The 14,122-nt window shown below is 63.0% G+C and overlaps 1 protein-coding gene across 2 annotated transcripts in view; it reads right to left on the bottom strand.

Annotated features, from left to right (window-relative positions):
* The window catches only part of POLRMT (RNA polymerase mitochondrial), a 14,918-nt gene extending 2,059 nt beyond the window's left edge, over positions 1-12,859 (bottom strand). Inside the window, exons 1-15 of one of the 2 annotated variants that reach the window (XM_007460419.1) lie at positions 12,768-12,859; positions 12,146-12,244; positions 9,353-9,972; positions 7,035-7,165; positions 6,742-6,934; positions 3,943-4,092; positions 3,569-3,733; positions 3,323-3,478; positions 2,872-3,096; positions 1,864-2,670; positions 1,403-1,525; positions 981-1,103; positions 558-737; positions 237-323; positions 29-151 (exon numbers count right to left, since the gene is read on the bottom strand). In XM_007460419.1, coding sequence (XP_007460481.1) covers positions 29-151; positions 237-323; positions 558-737; positions 981-1,103; positions 1,403-1,525; positions 1,864-2,670; positions 2,872-3,096; positions 3,323-3,478; positions 3,569-3,733; positions 3,943-4,092; positions 6,742-6,934; positions 7,035-7,165; positions 9,353-9,972; positions 12,146-12,244; positions 12,768-12,855 — 3,270 coding nt within the window. In that variant the 5' untranslated portion in view covers positions 12,856-12,859. The remainder of the gene's footprint in view (positions 1-28; positions 152-236; positions 324-557; positions 738-980; positions 1,104-1,402; positions 1,526-1,863; positions 2,671-2,871; positions 3,097-3,322; positions 3,479-3,568; positions 3,734-3,942; positions 4,093-6,741; positions 6,935-7,034; positions 7,166-9,352; positions 9,973-12,145; positions 12,245-12,767) is intronic. The other variant, XM_007460420.1, reaches the window with a different exon arrangement.
* Between the last annotated feature and the right edge of the window lie 1,263 nt (positions 12,860-14,122).

The following is a 14,122-nucleotide window of genomic DNA, read 5'->3' as shown; positions in this document are numbered from 1 at the left end:
GGTGGGGGGTGGGGGGCGGGGGCGGGGCTGCACATACCATGACCTTGGAGTCACGGTGGTAGGGCTGGATGATGGGGATGCCCAGGGGCGTGACCCACTCCACGGCCGAGCCCGTGTGGGAGATGAGCCGGGCGCTCTCGGTCAGCCAGCGCTGCAGGGACGGACACCGGGCTCAGGGGGGCCGGGTCTGGGGAGCCACGGCCGGGGGGGCGGGCAGGGGGAGGATGAGGCCTCACCTGGATGGACCGGGTGCCCGAGAACATCTCCTGCAGGCTGTTGAACACCTGGCGCACGAGGTAGTGAGAAGCCTCCCACATGAAGTCCTGGGGAGAGGGCAAGGGGAGGGCGTGGGCGGGGCCCAGGTTCCCTCCACAACGCCTGATGGCCCTGGGCCAGTGACCTCGCGCACTCTGAGGGGGTGGGCTCGCTCCCATGGGCCCCGCTGGAGGACCCCACGGTGGGCAGAGACAAGACCCTGTGTCAGGACTGCCTGCTGCCCAGCGGCCACCTGCTACAGGACAGTGGCCGGCAGGATCTGGAGTCTCGGCCCCGCGCACCTGGGGGAAGTCGTGGATCTCCCGGAGGCGCTTCTCGATCTGCAGGCGGCCCCCGTAGCGGGTGACCCCGTACACTACGGTCATCACCGTCTGCTTGACCACCTTGCGGCTGATGAAACCCTCCAGCACCTGGGCCACCCGCACACCCTGTTCGGCGTCCTGCCTGCGGAACACCTCCACCTGTTGAAGCAGGGGTCAGTGGGTGGGGCCCCCTGCCCACCCCGAAGCGCCCCACCCCGAGGCTCCTTCTCTTCCCGTGGACCTCACCATTGGCCCCTCTGACACGTCCCCCAGGAACCCTGCCTGCCGGGTCACGTGACAGTTGGCGGCCGTGGCAGTGGGGTCCACAGCGCCCAGTGTTCAAAAGACAGACCCGGGTGGGTCTGGGGGATAAGAGCGAGCGGGGGCGGGGTGGGTGCGCACCTTTGCAGCCACCTCACTGTACACGTCCTGCGGCAAGTCCGAGGGCAACAGGTTGACGGAGGCGGCCCCCACGCTGTCCCGGCCCAGGGCGGCGTAGTGCTGCAGGCCGTTACAGGAGCCATCCTGGGCGAGGGGTGGAAGAGTGAGGCGCAGGGAGCGAGGGGTGGGGCAAGGCGAGCTCCCTGGACCTCCCACAACGACGGCGGGCATCAGACCCCACAAAGCGGAACCGAGGCACAGAAAGGGCAGGGGGGGGACGTGCCTGCACAAGCTGCTCACCGTGGGAAGACCAGCCTGTGCAGAGTGGGATGGACAGGTGCCAGACACCCGTGCCATCCCTCGGCACCTCAGCCCGAGCGAGACACCTTTGGCAGGGGCCCACAAGGGCAGGGCATGCTCCACACCAGAGTCCCCCAGCTCACCTGGTGAACCGGGAAGTGGGAGACGTAGGCGGTGGGGTCGGGGGCACGCACCGCCCGGGCGACCTCCATGCAGCAGGCCAGGGCTTGCCAGGGCTCGTCCGCCTCCATCCACCACTTGCGGCCCTGCAGGAAGCAGCGGGCTGGGTGAGGCCAGGCCCGGTGGGGTCAGAGCCAGCCTGGGGGCACTTCCTGGGTGGGTCCAGGTGTCGTGGGGACAGGCGTGGAGAGAGAACAGGAGTGATAGACCAGGGAGGGGCCGGCCTGGAGGGAGGCCTAGGGCGGCATGGGAGGCTGCTGATGGCCCAGGACAGAGAGAAAGACAAGCAGAGGGGTGCCTGGGAAGAAGCAGGGGGTGGGGGGTGCCTGCATGGGTCTGAGGTGGGTGCCGCGGTGGGCAGGAGAGCCAGGCGGTCAGGGATCAGGGGCCAGGGCCCAGCTGCCGTGCTCGCCACGCCACCCACCGCCATGGGCCGGTCCGCCGAGTCCAGGATGTCCTCCATCAGCTGGTCCGCGTAGTCCCGGCGCGCCTGCAGCGACTCGCGCTTCTTGAGCCCCGTGAGGTTGACCAGGTGGATCTTGAGCCAGTTGAGGCCGTGGGGGCCGAGTGGGCGGCCCTGGGCAAACTCCAGCAGTGCGCGGGCCAGGTCACTGCCCAGGTGGTTGAAATGCGGTGAGCAGGGATAGGTCCGGCCGCGGAAGTCCATGTTGTGCGGCAGCCAGAAGACGCGGTGCCGCAGGTGCTGGGCCAGCGACAGGCGGTACAGTGCATCGGCGCGCAGGCTCTGCATCTCCCGTGCCACCTTCAGGCGCCGGGCCAGCTCCCGCCGCATCTCAGCCTTTTCAGCAGGCGAGACCTCGGGCAGCAAGCAGCGCTTGGGAGGCTGACGGCCCTCAGGTGGCCGGGGGGCCTCGGAGGGCGGGGCGGGCACACCCAGGCGAGGGCAGCCCTTGTCAGTGAAGAGCTCCAGGACCAGGTCCAGCACGCGTCCGTTGACCCGCCAGGCACAGTTGCCCAGCTGGGTGAGGGCATCCAGGGCGCCGTGCAGCTCGGCAGGCGGGCAGCGCTCCAGCAGGAGCTGGTGCTGCTGGCTGCCCTCCACTGAGCGCATCATCTTGGTGGGGCTCAGCAGAAAGGCGCCTGAGTGGGGCGACGTCCAGGGCAGTGGTGGGCACAGCATGGGCACGTCCGTCGACTCAAAGGTCAGTGTGCGCTCTGCCGCCGTCTCCAGCAGCTGCGTGAAGGCCGGGTGAGGCTTCAGGATCCCGATCTGGGGGCGGGGCAGGCAGAGAAGGTCGGGGGCTGCCCCGAAGGCCGTGGAGGGGCGCCCTGGGGTCCCCTCAGATGCCCTGACCCTGAGACCAGGTCTGGGGCCACAGCAGAATTCTGGCAGGACCCTACCGTGGCCCAGGGGCCCTGCACCACCCGGAGCCCGCGGCCTCCTCGCACGCCTGTCCCCACGGTGGCCCACCTGGCGGAAGCTGCGGAAGGAGTACACGTGGTAGAGCACAGGGATGAGTGTGCCAGGGCTCCGGGGCGCTGCCAGGCTGCTGGGCATCTGCGCGGCCCGCACCAGCACCTCCGCCAGCTGCTTGCCCAGCTGCACCACCACTGACATGGGCCAGGGCTGCTCGTGGGGGTCCTCAGGCACCCCCAGCGCCTCCCAGTGCTGCCGTGGCAGGCACGGTTCCGCCACCTGCGAACGGGAGGGTGGCTCAGGGTGACGAGAGTCTGGGTGCAGAGCTGCAGACCCCCACCCACCCCCAGGGAGGGGTGAGCTAACTGCTATCCCAGGGTTAGGTGAGGAAAATGAGGTGGAGTCTGGGAGCAAATCCAGCCGCCTCAGGAAAGGGGAGAGGAGAGAGGGGAGGGGACCTCTGCTCAACGCCTGGGTCTCCCCACCCAGGCTCCCTGGGCCTCACCTGGGTGTCGGAGGCCAGCAGGTGCAGGTACTTGGAGTAGCGCTGCTCCAATTCCTGCACCTCGTTTCTGAGCTGCTTCCTCTTGAAGACGCGCAGACCCAGCTCGTGCGCCAGGAAGAGAAGTGACTCTCCCTGCGCGGGCAGCGCCTGCAGGGTCTGGAGGGCAGCGAGCGCCATGAGCCCCGCGCTCCGTGTAGAACCCGCAGGCACACCCACAGCAGCCCCTTCCCCCGGCCCCGCGCGCACCTGCAGCAGCATCTTCACAACCTCCTTCTCGCTGAGCAGGCACAGGTACGGGAAGAGTGAGAGGCGGCCTTCTCGAGCAGCGTGGGCCTCGCTCTCCTTGGTCTCTTGCAGCTCCCGGTACAGCGCCGTCCTCCATCGGGTGCGCAGGTCTGCCAGGGTCTTCCGCTGGGGGGAGGGGGTACACAAGGAGTCATCACCGTGCCCACCCAACCCCGCAGCCCGCGAGGCCCCAGCCCGACGCCTGGCAGTGCCTGGCTCAGTGGCGGGGGAGGGGGGGCGGGGGGGTTTGCCGTGCAGCCGGCCTCCCCCACGCGACCCTGCCCAGGCAGGCGACGCCTAGCTCGGCCGGAGCGGCCCACCCGCCAGCCCCTTACCGCATGCAGGACCTCCTTGGTCAGCAGTGGAACCTTCTCCACAGACTCCACGGTGACGGTGCTGGCCATCTCCACGCGAAGCTGCTGTTGGAAGAGGCCCTGCAGCTCCTTCAGGGACAAGTGCAGCCTTGGGTAGGACACAGCGGGATCCTGCTGGTGGCAACAGGCTGGTGGTGAGGTCCCGGTGCCTGACCTCTCGACCTGAGTCCTCCAGGGTTCCATCCACACCCGAGGTCAAGAAAAGCAGCTGCCCACCGTACACGTGCCAGGACCCCCACCCGCCCCCCTGGCAGAATCACAGTCATTTTCCCAAGTCTCCTGAAAATCATCCATCCTTAACGCTGCGGGGAGAGCAGGGCCCAGGACAGTTAAGACAACGATGCTGGTGTAACAGCATCTGCTGGCCTTGCCAGGCGGGCAGGATGCCCAGGAAGACAGCGCAAGTCCCCGGATGCTGCTGTTTTCTCTTTAAACTTGCAACTGTGTGAACATGTGACCCTTCCAAAAATAGATAAATTAAAAATAGCAAAACCCCACACACTGAGAATCCAAAACATACATCTACACAAAGACCTGTCCACAGCCACAGCAGCACGGCTCACGATGCTTAAAAACTAGAAACGACCAAAGTGTCCATCAACAGATGATACATAAACACAACGTGGTCCCTCCACACACGGGAACATCACTCAACCCTGAGAAGGGGTGAAAGCCCTGACACTCGCTACAGCGTGGATGGACCCTGAGAACACAATGCTCAGTGAGAGAAGCCAGACACAGAAGGACACACACTGTGTGATTCCATTGATGGGAAATGTCCAGAACAGGCCTATCCACGGACAGAGAGTTAGTGGCTGCGTGGTTGTCAGGGGCTGGCGGTGGGGGCGGGGGCGGGCGGTGGCTGGGGGGGGATTGGGGACTGACTGCTGATGGGGACGGGCTTCCTTTTGGGATAATGGAATATTCTGGAATTACGTAGAGATCAATATACTAAAAAATATATATATATATATACTGAATTACACTTTAAAAGGTGAACTGTAGAATAGGAGAATTACGTCCCAGTAAAAAGAAAAAACCCAGTTCCTCAAGGTGTCATGCTCTACTCCACCCTGGGAGGTGGGTGTGGCCTCACCCGCTGCCTGCCGCCTGCCTGCGGAGTTAGCTGTCCAGTCTTAGGGAGGGCACACAGGCCCTGCGACACCCCGACGCTCGGCCCACGGCTGCATCGCCACGTGGAAACCGAGGACGGTGCGGCATGGGCCCCCCACAGCAGCCTCCCTCCCGCCAGCATGGGGGTGGGTGGGGCCGACCCCACCAGGAGAGATGGGGAGGGGCCGACGTGCTCGGAGACGACAACCCCCGCGCCCCCCGCCCCCGGCAGGTGCCAGGCCACAGGCCCCAGCTCACCTTGGCATAGATCTCCCGGAGCAGCGGTGAGGTGTTGACCTGGGGCGGGGGCACAGGCGGCTGCGGGGGGGTGAAGGCGGGCTTGGCCTTGCGCACGGCCCGCAGGAGCTCAGCCCGCTCCTCGGCGCTCAGCGGCACAGCTGTGAAGAGCCCCTGCAGCTGTAGCCCGTCCTGCGCCATCTGCTTCAGGCACCTGCAGGGCACACACAGCCGGCTCACGGCGCCAGTGCCTGGGGAGCCCCAGGGATCCCAGCCCCCAGCTCAGCCAGGCCACCCCACAGCGACCCACCCACCTTCGGATGGTGCCAGCATCCTGGTCCAGGCGCCCCATGCACTGCAGGGCAGCCGCATAGGACCGCAGGTCCGGGGCGAGGCCAGCATCTTTCAGCATGAAGAACACGTAGGTCAGCTCTTTGAAGGAGCCCTGGGGGAACCAAGCGGGGTGAGGGCCTGCGGGGGGCGGTGTGGGCGGAGGGAGGCCCCAGCTGGGCCCACGGCGCTCCCTGCTGCCCGCCCGGTCCTCTACCCAGTCTCCCGGCGACCGGGCCTCCTTCCTCCACGCAGGCCTCTCCGCCAACCTCCCCTGCCGTTTGTCCTCCAGCCCACTGGTGGCTCAGGAGAGATGCCGCACACCCTTCCAGGGAGAGGCATTCCCAGCACCCCACCATGTGTCCTGCACCCTGACAGCTGCTGCCACCCCAGACCACATGCCAGCAACTGGGTCCTAGATGCTTGTCTGCACGGCCCGGGGTGGGGGTGGGGGGAAAGGGGGGCTGCTCAGTCCGGTGGTCACCAACCACGGCGGCCACTTAGCTTAGTTTAAATTAAATACTCGCTTCAGCAGGGACAGGAGGCTGGAGCAGGTGAGGAAGGGCGGTGGCTGGGGGGGGATTGGGGACTGACTGCTGATGGGGACGGGCTTCCTTTTGGGATAATGGAATATTCTGGAATTACGTAGAGATCAATATACTAAAAAATATATATATATATATACTGAATTACACTTTAAAAGGTGAACTGTAGAATAGGAGAATTACGTCCCAGTAAAAAGAAAAAACCCAGTTCCTCAAGGTGTCATGCTCTACTCCACCCTGGGAGGTGGGTGTGGCCTCACCCGCTGCCTGCCGCCTGCCTGCGGAGTTAGCTGTCCAGTCTTAGGGAGGGCACACAGGCCCTGCGACACCCCGACGCTCGGCCCACGGCTGCATCGCCACGTGGAAACCGAGGACGGTGCGGCATGGGCCCCCCACAGCAGCCTCCCTCCCGCCAGCATGGGGGTGGGTGGGGCCGACCCCACCAGGAGAGATGGGGAGGGGCCGACGTGCTCGGAGACGACAACCCCCGCGCCCCCCGCCCCCGGCAGGTGCCAGGCCACAGGCCCCAGCTCACCTTGGCATAGATCTCCCGGAGCAGCGGTGAGGTGTTGACCTGGGGCGGGGGCACAGGCGGCTGCGGGGGGGTGAAGGCGGGCTTGGCCTTGCGCACGGCCCGCAGGAGCTCAGCCCGCTCCTCGGCGCTCAGCGGCACAGCTGTGAAGAGCCCCTGCAGCTGTAGCCCGTCCTGCGCCATCTGCTTCAGGCACCTGCAGGGCACACACAGCCGGCTCACGGCGCCAGTGCCTGGGGAGCCCCAGGGATCCCAGCCCCCAGCTCAGCCAGGCCACCCCACAGCGACCCACCCACCTTCGGATGGTGCCAGCATCCTGGTCCAGGCGCCCCATGCACTGCAGGGCAGCCGCATAGGACCGCAGGTCCGGGGCGAGGCCAGCATCTTTCAGCATGAAGAACACGTAGGTCAGCTCTTTGAAGGAGCCCTGGGGGAACCAAGCGGGGTGAGGGCCTGCGGGGGGCGGTGTGGGCGGAGGGAGGCCCCAGCTGGGCCCACGGCGCTCCCTGCTGCCCGCCCGGTCCTCTACCCAGTCTCCCGGCGACCGGGCCTCCTTCCTCCACGCAGGCCTCTCCGCCAACCTCCCCTGCCGTTTGTCCTCCAGCCCACTGGTGGCTCAGGAGAGATGCCGCACACCCTTCCAGGGAGAGGCATTCCCAGCACCCCACCATGTGTCCTGCACCCTGACAGCTGCTGCCACCCCAGACCACATGCCAGCAACTGGGTCCTAGATGCTTGTCTGCACGGCCCGGGGTGGGGGTGGGGGGAAAGGGGGGCTGCTCAGTCCGGTGGTCACCAACCACGGCGGCCACTTAGCTTAGTTTAAATTAAATACTCGCTTCAGCAGGGACAGGAGGCTGGAGCAGGTGAGGAACACTGGCAAAGTCACAGAAAGGCCTACCAGATGCTGCTGGTCCAAATTCAGCCCATCTATCCTACCTCTAAACACTCACAATAGGAGGGCTTCCCTGGTGGTGCAGTGGTTAAGGATCCTTCTGCCAACACAGGGGACACGGGTTCGAGCCCTGGTCCGGGAGGATCCCACGTGCCGCGGAGCAACTAAGCCCATGCGCCACAACTACTGAGCCTGCGCTCTAGATCCCGCAAGCCACAACTAAGACCTGAGGCAACCAAATAAATAAATAAAAAGTGGAAACAACTTTTATTAAAAAAAAAAAAAGAAAAACAAACACAGTAATGTCACCACCACCATGAAAACATGCATTCGAACCTGCACGGTGTTAAACACACACTCACATGGGGTTGGAGCCCTGGATTACAGCCCTCACTCCTCCCAAGATGGGAAACCCAAGGCTCAGAGGGAAAGGAGGGGTGTGGCCACGGGGAGCATGTGGCAGAACGGGACTAAACTCAGGTCTGGGTGGCAGCCAGGCCTGCCCGACATAGGCTGGCTGCCTGGGGCCCCCAAAACACATCCACCTGGAACCTCAGAAAAGGGCCTTATTTGGAAACCGGGTCCCTGCAGGTACAGGGTGCAGTTAGGATGAGGTCACACTGGAGGAGGCCGTGTGACCACTGAGGCAGAGACGAGAGGGACGCGGTCACAGCCCAAGGGACATCGCAGACCCAGGAGCTGGCAGAGGCGCGAAGCACCCTTCCCTGGGGCCTCCAGAGGGAGTGCGGCCCTGCCACGCCCCGACCTCAGGCGTCTGGCCACTGGGACTACAAGAAAACACATTTCTGCTACTTTAAGCCTCCCAGTTTGTGTTCATTTGTTCGGCAACCCCAGGAAGCTCATCTAATCAGAAATATGCTGCCGTAACAGGACGCTTTGTGGGGGGGACGGTGGAGGCCAGAGACCTGGCAAGGCAGACTAACTCCTGGAACTGAGTGCCCTCCTGCAAAGACAATGCAGGCAAGAAGCCCCCTGTGACTGTCGCTGTGGAGCCCCTGGGAGCCTCCCAGCGCTATCAGGCAGCTCTGGGCCGCGTTCTGTGCGTGAGTCAGCACAGCGAAGTCCCTGCCGCCATCCTGCCTTAGCGAGTTGCACCTGTGTCTTCACACAGCTGTTTCCCTTGTTTGCCCGGCACTAACGCTTTCCCTGCTGCTCCTCAAATGAGGTCGCAGACCCACGGGAGGGAGGGTGTTGGGGAAGTTTTCACCACAAGGGCACTTAAGCAACACTCCTAAGCAGCCACAGGTCAGAGGAGAAATCGCTGGTGAAAACAGAAGACGTGGGAGAGGGAAGCAGCTAAAGCCGTTCCCAGAGGGAAATTCACAGCTGTGAATGTCTGCATCACAAAGAAGGATCCCACGTAGGAAACTCGAGACAAGAACAAGCTAGATGGAAAGCACTGAGGTCGCAGCCCCAAGGAGGGTCTGCAGCGCCCCTCGCACCAGAGCCGCGGTCAAGTAACCAGAAGGAAATACTCGGAACCAGAGCACAGCTTCTTCCTGCCCTTTTGGTCATTTTCACACTTTGCTTTGAAGGCCCCGTGTGACTCATAATCGACAAGCCTAAAGAATTATTAAAACAATAAAAGACAAAGGCCTGATCCCTGGGGCTAAAAGACAAGGGTTCGAATCTAAGTGCCCCCAAGTTGGCTTCTGCCTCCGACCCCGGGGCACTCGCTCCCTGGGCCCAGCCACTCACCTGGCGAGCCCAGCCGAGCATGACCATGTTGTACATGGAGAGCGTGAGCAGGCGCTGCTGCGGGGACTTGCTGTGGTGGGTGACCAGCATGTGATGGGCCAGGGGCAGGTGGCCCGTGAGCAGGCAGCACTCAAAGAAGGACAGGAGCCTCTGCTGCTGGCCCTCCAGCCGCGACTCGGGGCCTCTGTCCGCCGGAGCCGCCGCTGCCTCGCTGCTCAGCCTGTGTGGGGCCTCCTGCAGCAGCTGTGCCAGCTGCTCCTCCCACGGGCTCCGGGGCGCCCCCTGCTCCCAGTGCTGCAGCTGGCTCGCCAGCCTCCTGCTCAGCAGCCGGGGCTCCAGGCGCAGCTGCTTTTGCCAGGCGCCCTTCTCCACACGCTTCTGCATCTTCCCCTCCAGCCGCTGCTTGCGCTTCTCCATCAGCCGCTGATCGCTGTCCAGTTTCTGCGCCCAGCGGCTGCTGAGCGTGGCGGCGGCCCCCTTGGCCCCGGCCTGGGCCTGCCTGGGTGGCTGGGCGCCGCCAGCCTCCGGGGCTCGAGCCACGGCCACCCTCTTGGCCACCCTCTTCACCGGCACCTCTGCCACGCCCTCGGCCTGCAGCTGCCGCACCCGCGCCTTGAGCACTGTGGGGCAGAGGGCGAGATGTCAGGGGACCCCGCTGCCCAGGAGGCGAGAGGCCTCAGCCCCGTGTGTCTGCTGACCACCGCCAATGTCCCTAGACTTACCTCGTCGGCCACGCACGCCCTGCCCACCCAACCAGCACCCATCCACCCGAGCCACTCGAACCCAACGTCCTGAACAGGCTCCCGGTGTTGCCCACAACCTGCCTCTCTGCGTCTTCTCCCACCCCCACCCCCACCAGCTCTGTCCTTCCCAGCCTGACCAAAAGTCACAGGTCGTCTGCGACTCTCCCCCTCTACATGCAGCCCCTGAGCGCCTCCTCAGGGCTCCACCTTCAAAATCCACCCGGGTGCTGGCGCCTCCCTGCCCCTCCCGCCCCCACTCCATCCGTAATGGCCTCAGGGCCTTTGCACGTGCCATTACCCGCCCACCCCACCCCCCACCCCACACACAGACAATTCACAGCCCGCCGCTGCCCTGTGCCACTTCACGGACAGTCAGCTCTCAGGACCTGGGGCAGTTCTGTTCTACAGAGTTTCAGGCCACTGAGCTGGTGAACAGGGAACCACCACTCCCAGGCAAACACGGGGCTCCTGAGAGCCCGTGGTCATATTTCCACCAACAGGTCCACACATAACACTGTTTTGTGAGTTCTCATCTGAGATATCTTATTTCCTATGTATCGCTGATTCACTAACATTGAACTCACAGCCAACACTTCTACAACTTACCCCTCAACAAAGCTTGTCCAACATGCAGATTTTCTACAAAAGGCACGTCACAGCCCCCTTGAGCTGAGGAAACTAGACAGCACCCCAGCACCCCAGCACCAGGCCTGTGGCCATTTTAAACTGCAGAAACACCAACGAACAGCACAAAATGCAAAAACGTGGCACCAGATACACCCTGAAAAGGACGCCTGTTGACAGGGCGTCACCCGGCTCCACCTCAGCTGGGAAGGTGTGCATCGGCTTTGGGGTTACAAGTTCGGCTGGTAGAAGACTTTGCAAACACAGAATCCGCGAACGTGAGGATCAAGGGTATCCATCTCCTGCCTGCGCCTTTCTCACTACAACATCGGCCCCAGAGAGAGCTGGCCCAGAGCAGAAACACAGGCGCGGCCCTAGCCTCAGTGACCAGAGACTCAGCAGACCCTCCCTGCACGTGTGGGAGTGTCCGGCGGCAAAGCGTCGGGCAGGACACGAGGCAGAAGCAGGATGTGGGCACAGGTTTCCCTCGGAGGCGGCCGCATCCAAGCCACCTGGAGGGTGACCCGGGACAAGCAGGTGCAAAGCTCCTGATGCCAGAAGCCGAGGAGGTAGGCAAAGGCCCGAAGGTCTATGGCCCTCAGTGGGGGTCTGGAGATTATTCTGTGAGAGAGGAAACAGTTGGACGGTTCAAGGCTGGGGAGTGAGGTGAAGTGATTCAGATTTCCAGACCCTGGGCTTAGCTTTAAAACAATGAGATGGGTGAGAAACGAAAGAAGGTTGCACTTGAAACGCATGGGACCTGTGGCTTCACATCTGCGTGTTTGGGGTTTTCTGAAATTAGGTGTTGTTTTTCAAAGCCTTCCCCACCCCACTCCTGGCTGCTGGACACACACTGGACGAGGGGCAGGAGGGGAAGCAAGAGGCACTGGACATCTGGGAGGGAGAGGACAGTGAGGTGGCGAGAAGGACAGATGCCCCCCCCCCACTTGCTACAGAGGCCGCCAGGACCTGGCTGTCCGTCCCAGGTGACAATAACCACGACTAGACCCCATCATGCGCCCAAGCCCAGGAAGCTGAGCCAGGACCACTGAGCTTGGTCATGTCACAGCTCAAAGCCCAGCTCTGCACGTGCAGCGGTGAGTGGCCTTGAGCCAGTCTCTCCAGCCACAGATCTGGGCGTCGACTGCCTCATCTGGAAAGGGGACTGCCTCATCTGGAAAGGGGGAGCCCCTGCTTCCTAGGACGAGGGAACTACAAGAGCTCGCCGTGTACAGCACTCGCTTCACCGTGGGGGCCCTCGGACCACCAGAGAGCGGGACCCCATGAGTTACCCCACCTTACAGACTGACATCCCTTCTCACCGGGGTCCCTGTGGGGAACCAGGGAGGCGGCTCTCAGCAGCGCTGCCGACGGGGGGACAGCGAGGAAGGGGCTTCAGGCCCCAAACCTCGGGGGTCAGGCTCACCCTCCAGCAGCTCGGCATGGCCCCAGTCCTTCCGGCGGTCCTGCTCACAAGGGCTGGCAGTCGAGCTCCTCTTACGGCCCCAGACGCCACCAAGGGCCCCTGCAGGAGAGACCAAGGAGGCTGAAGGAGGCGGGCATCAGGGGTGGGGGAGGGAGGGCCCTGACAGGGAGGGTCAGGAATCCAGGATCCGGGGCAAAGGAACCCTAAAGGCAGTGGGAACTGTCAGTGGTCACCGGTCTCACACTGGAAAGAAACTAACAGGACAAAAGTGAAGGGGACACCACGGGCAAAGGAAAAAAGAAAACGGGCGTGGGGTGGAAGATAAAAGTTTCGTCGAACTAAGGCACAGACAATTCAAAGGTTAAAAACCCTAAACCGTAAACAGTGGGTCACGGGGCTCCAAAAGAAATCAAGGGTCGAAGATCAAAGTGCCCCGCCGACCCCCGTCCGGAGAGTGGGCCAAGGGCGAGTGAAAGCGAGGTCGAGTCAGTGGGTTCCCCAGAACTCCCAAGAGCAAAGGGCAAGGGTCGGAGGGAGCTGGATCCCGAGGGTCAAGAAGCCAAAGGTCACGGCCGCGGGTGGGGGGGTGCAGGGCAGCGGTTCCGGGACTCCCCTTCATTACCTTCCCCGGCCAGGAGGCCGGGGGGTCCCGCCGGCCACAGGGCCCTCCCGAACCCCGCCACGCCGCGGCCCCAGCGTGCAGCTGACATGCCGCCAGCACGCGGAACCACCGCGCCGCCGCAACGCCCCTGCGCCGCCCGCGCCCGCCGGGAGTTGTAGTCCTATCGCCTACGGCGGCCGCGAAGGGACCACGAGCCTGGAGAGCGCGGGCGGAACCACAATTCCCAGGGGGCAGCGGGGCGCCGGAGGCGGGGGGCATGCGCCGGTGGCGCCCGCTGATTGGCTGTTCCCTGTCGAGGCGGGGCGGAACAGAGCCGTTGCTTGGGCAACACTGCGAGAATCTAAGCCATCTTTGGGAGGACCCGGAACCTGGGTTTTGTTGTTGTTGTTGTTGAAGGAATAGTCGCCAAATAATTAGGACGGCGTTCTGCAATTTAGAGATTCCTATCCGCAATCTTCATTGATCCAAAGATAGCTCTGGGGAGGGAACTATTACTATCTCCGGTTTATTGTGGAGGAAGCTGAGGTTCAGAGAGGTCAATCAGGTTCCCCAAAGACACACAGCACGAATGTCAGAGAGACTGGAATGAAGGCCCACATCCGTCTGACTCAGAGCCGCAGAACCAACGGTCAGCTGGGTCATTGTGTTTCCTGGACATTTCCCTCATTCACTCTTTCTGGCCTCAGTTTACCCACTAGTTCCAAAGTCCAGGGACGGAGTGGGGTGGAGAGCGCAGACTCACCTCTAACTAAGTTGATTTGATGACAAGTGGAATGAAATAATCCCTGGAGCCTGGAGCATCTCAGCCCTGGTCTCCAGGGAGATCCCACTCAGGAGTAAGCTGGGCCAGAACCTTAGAATCAGACCTGGAAGGCATGCCTCACCTTATCGTTCAGTTGGGGAAACTGAGGTCAGAGGAGGGAGCGTCTTCTCTGGGATCGACTGGTATGTGAAGGATGAGAATAGGCACACGTGGTGTAACTGTGCTCCAGGCAGCAATCAAAGTGAGTGCAAAGGCCTGAGAGGCAGGAATAACTGTGTGGAAAGTTGGAATTGAAGCAGTGTTTGGGAGAGAGGAAGCAGAGACAAAGGTGGAAGGGTGCTCAGGGCCCAGACCACGGCGGGCCTTAAGGGGCCTCAGCTCAAGCTGCCACCTGTCCCCAGTTGCTCGGACTTCAGTCTCCCCACTACCCAGAATGGAGGCCGGACCTGTACTCTGGAAGGCCCAGACTCCTAGGTCTGGACGCCTCTCGACAGCATATTCCAGACGCAGCTGCCCACGCGGGCCTGTGCACTGTGATGCCACCAGCTGGGAATGTTTTCAACAGACAGCAGCATCCTGCCGAAACCGCCCC

The sequence above is a fragment of the Lipotes vexillifer genome, unplaced genomic scaffold (genome assembly GCF_000442215.2).
Source record: "Lipotes vexillifer unplaced genomic scaffold, Lipotes_vexillifer_v1.1 scaffold225, whole genome shotgun sequence".
Taxonomy (NCBI): Eukaryota; Metazoa; Chordata; class Mammalia; order Artiodactyla; family Lipotidae; genus Lipotes; species Lipotes vexillifer.
Note: the sequence above shows the minus strand (reverse complement) of the source record. Positions and strands in the feature narration are given on the sequence as shown.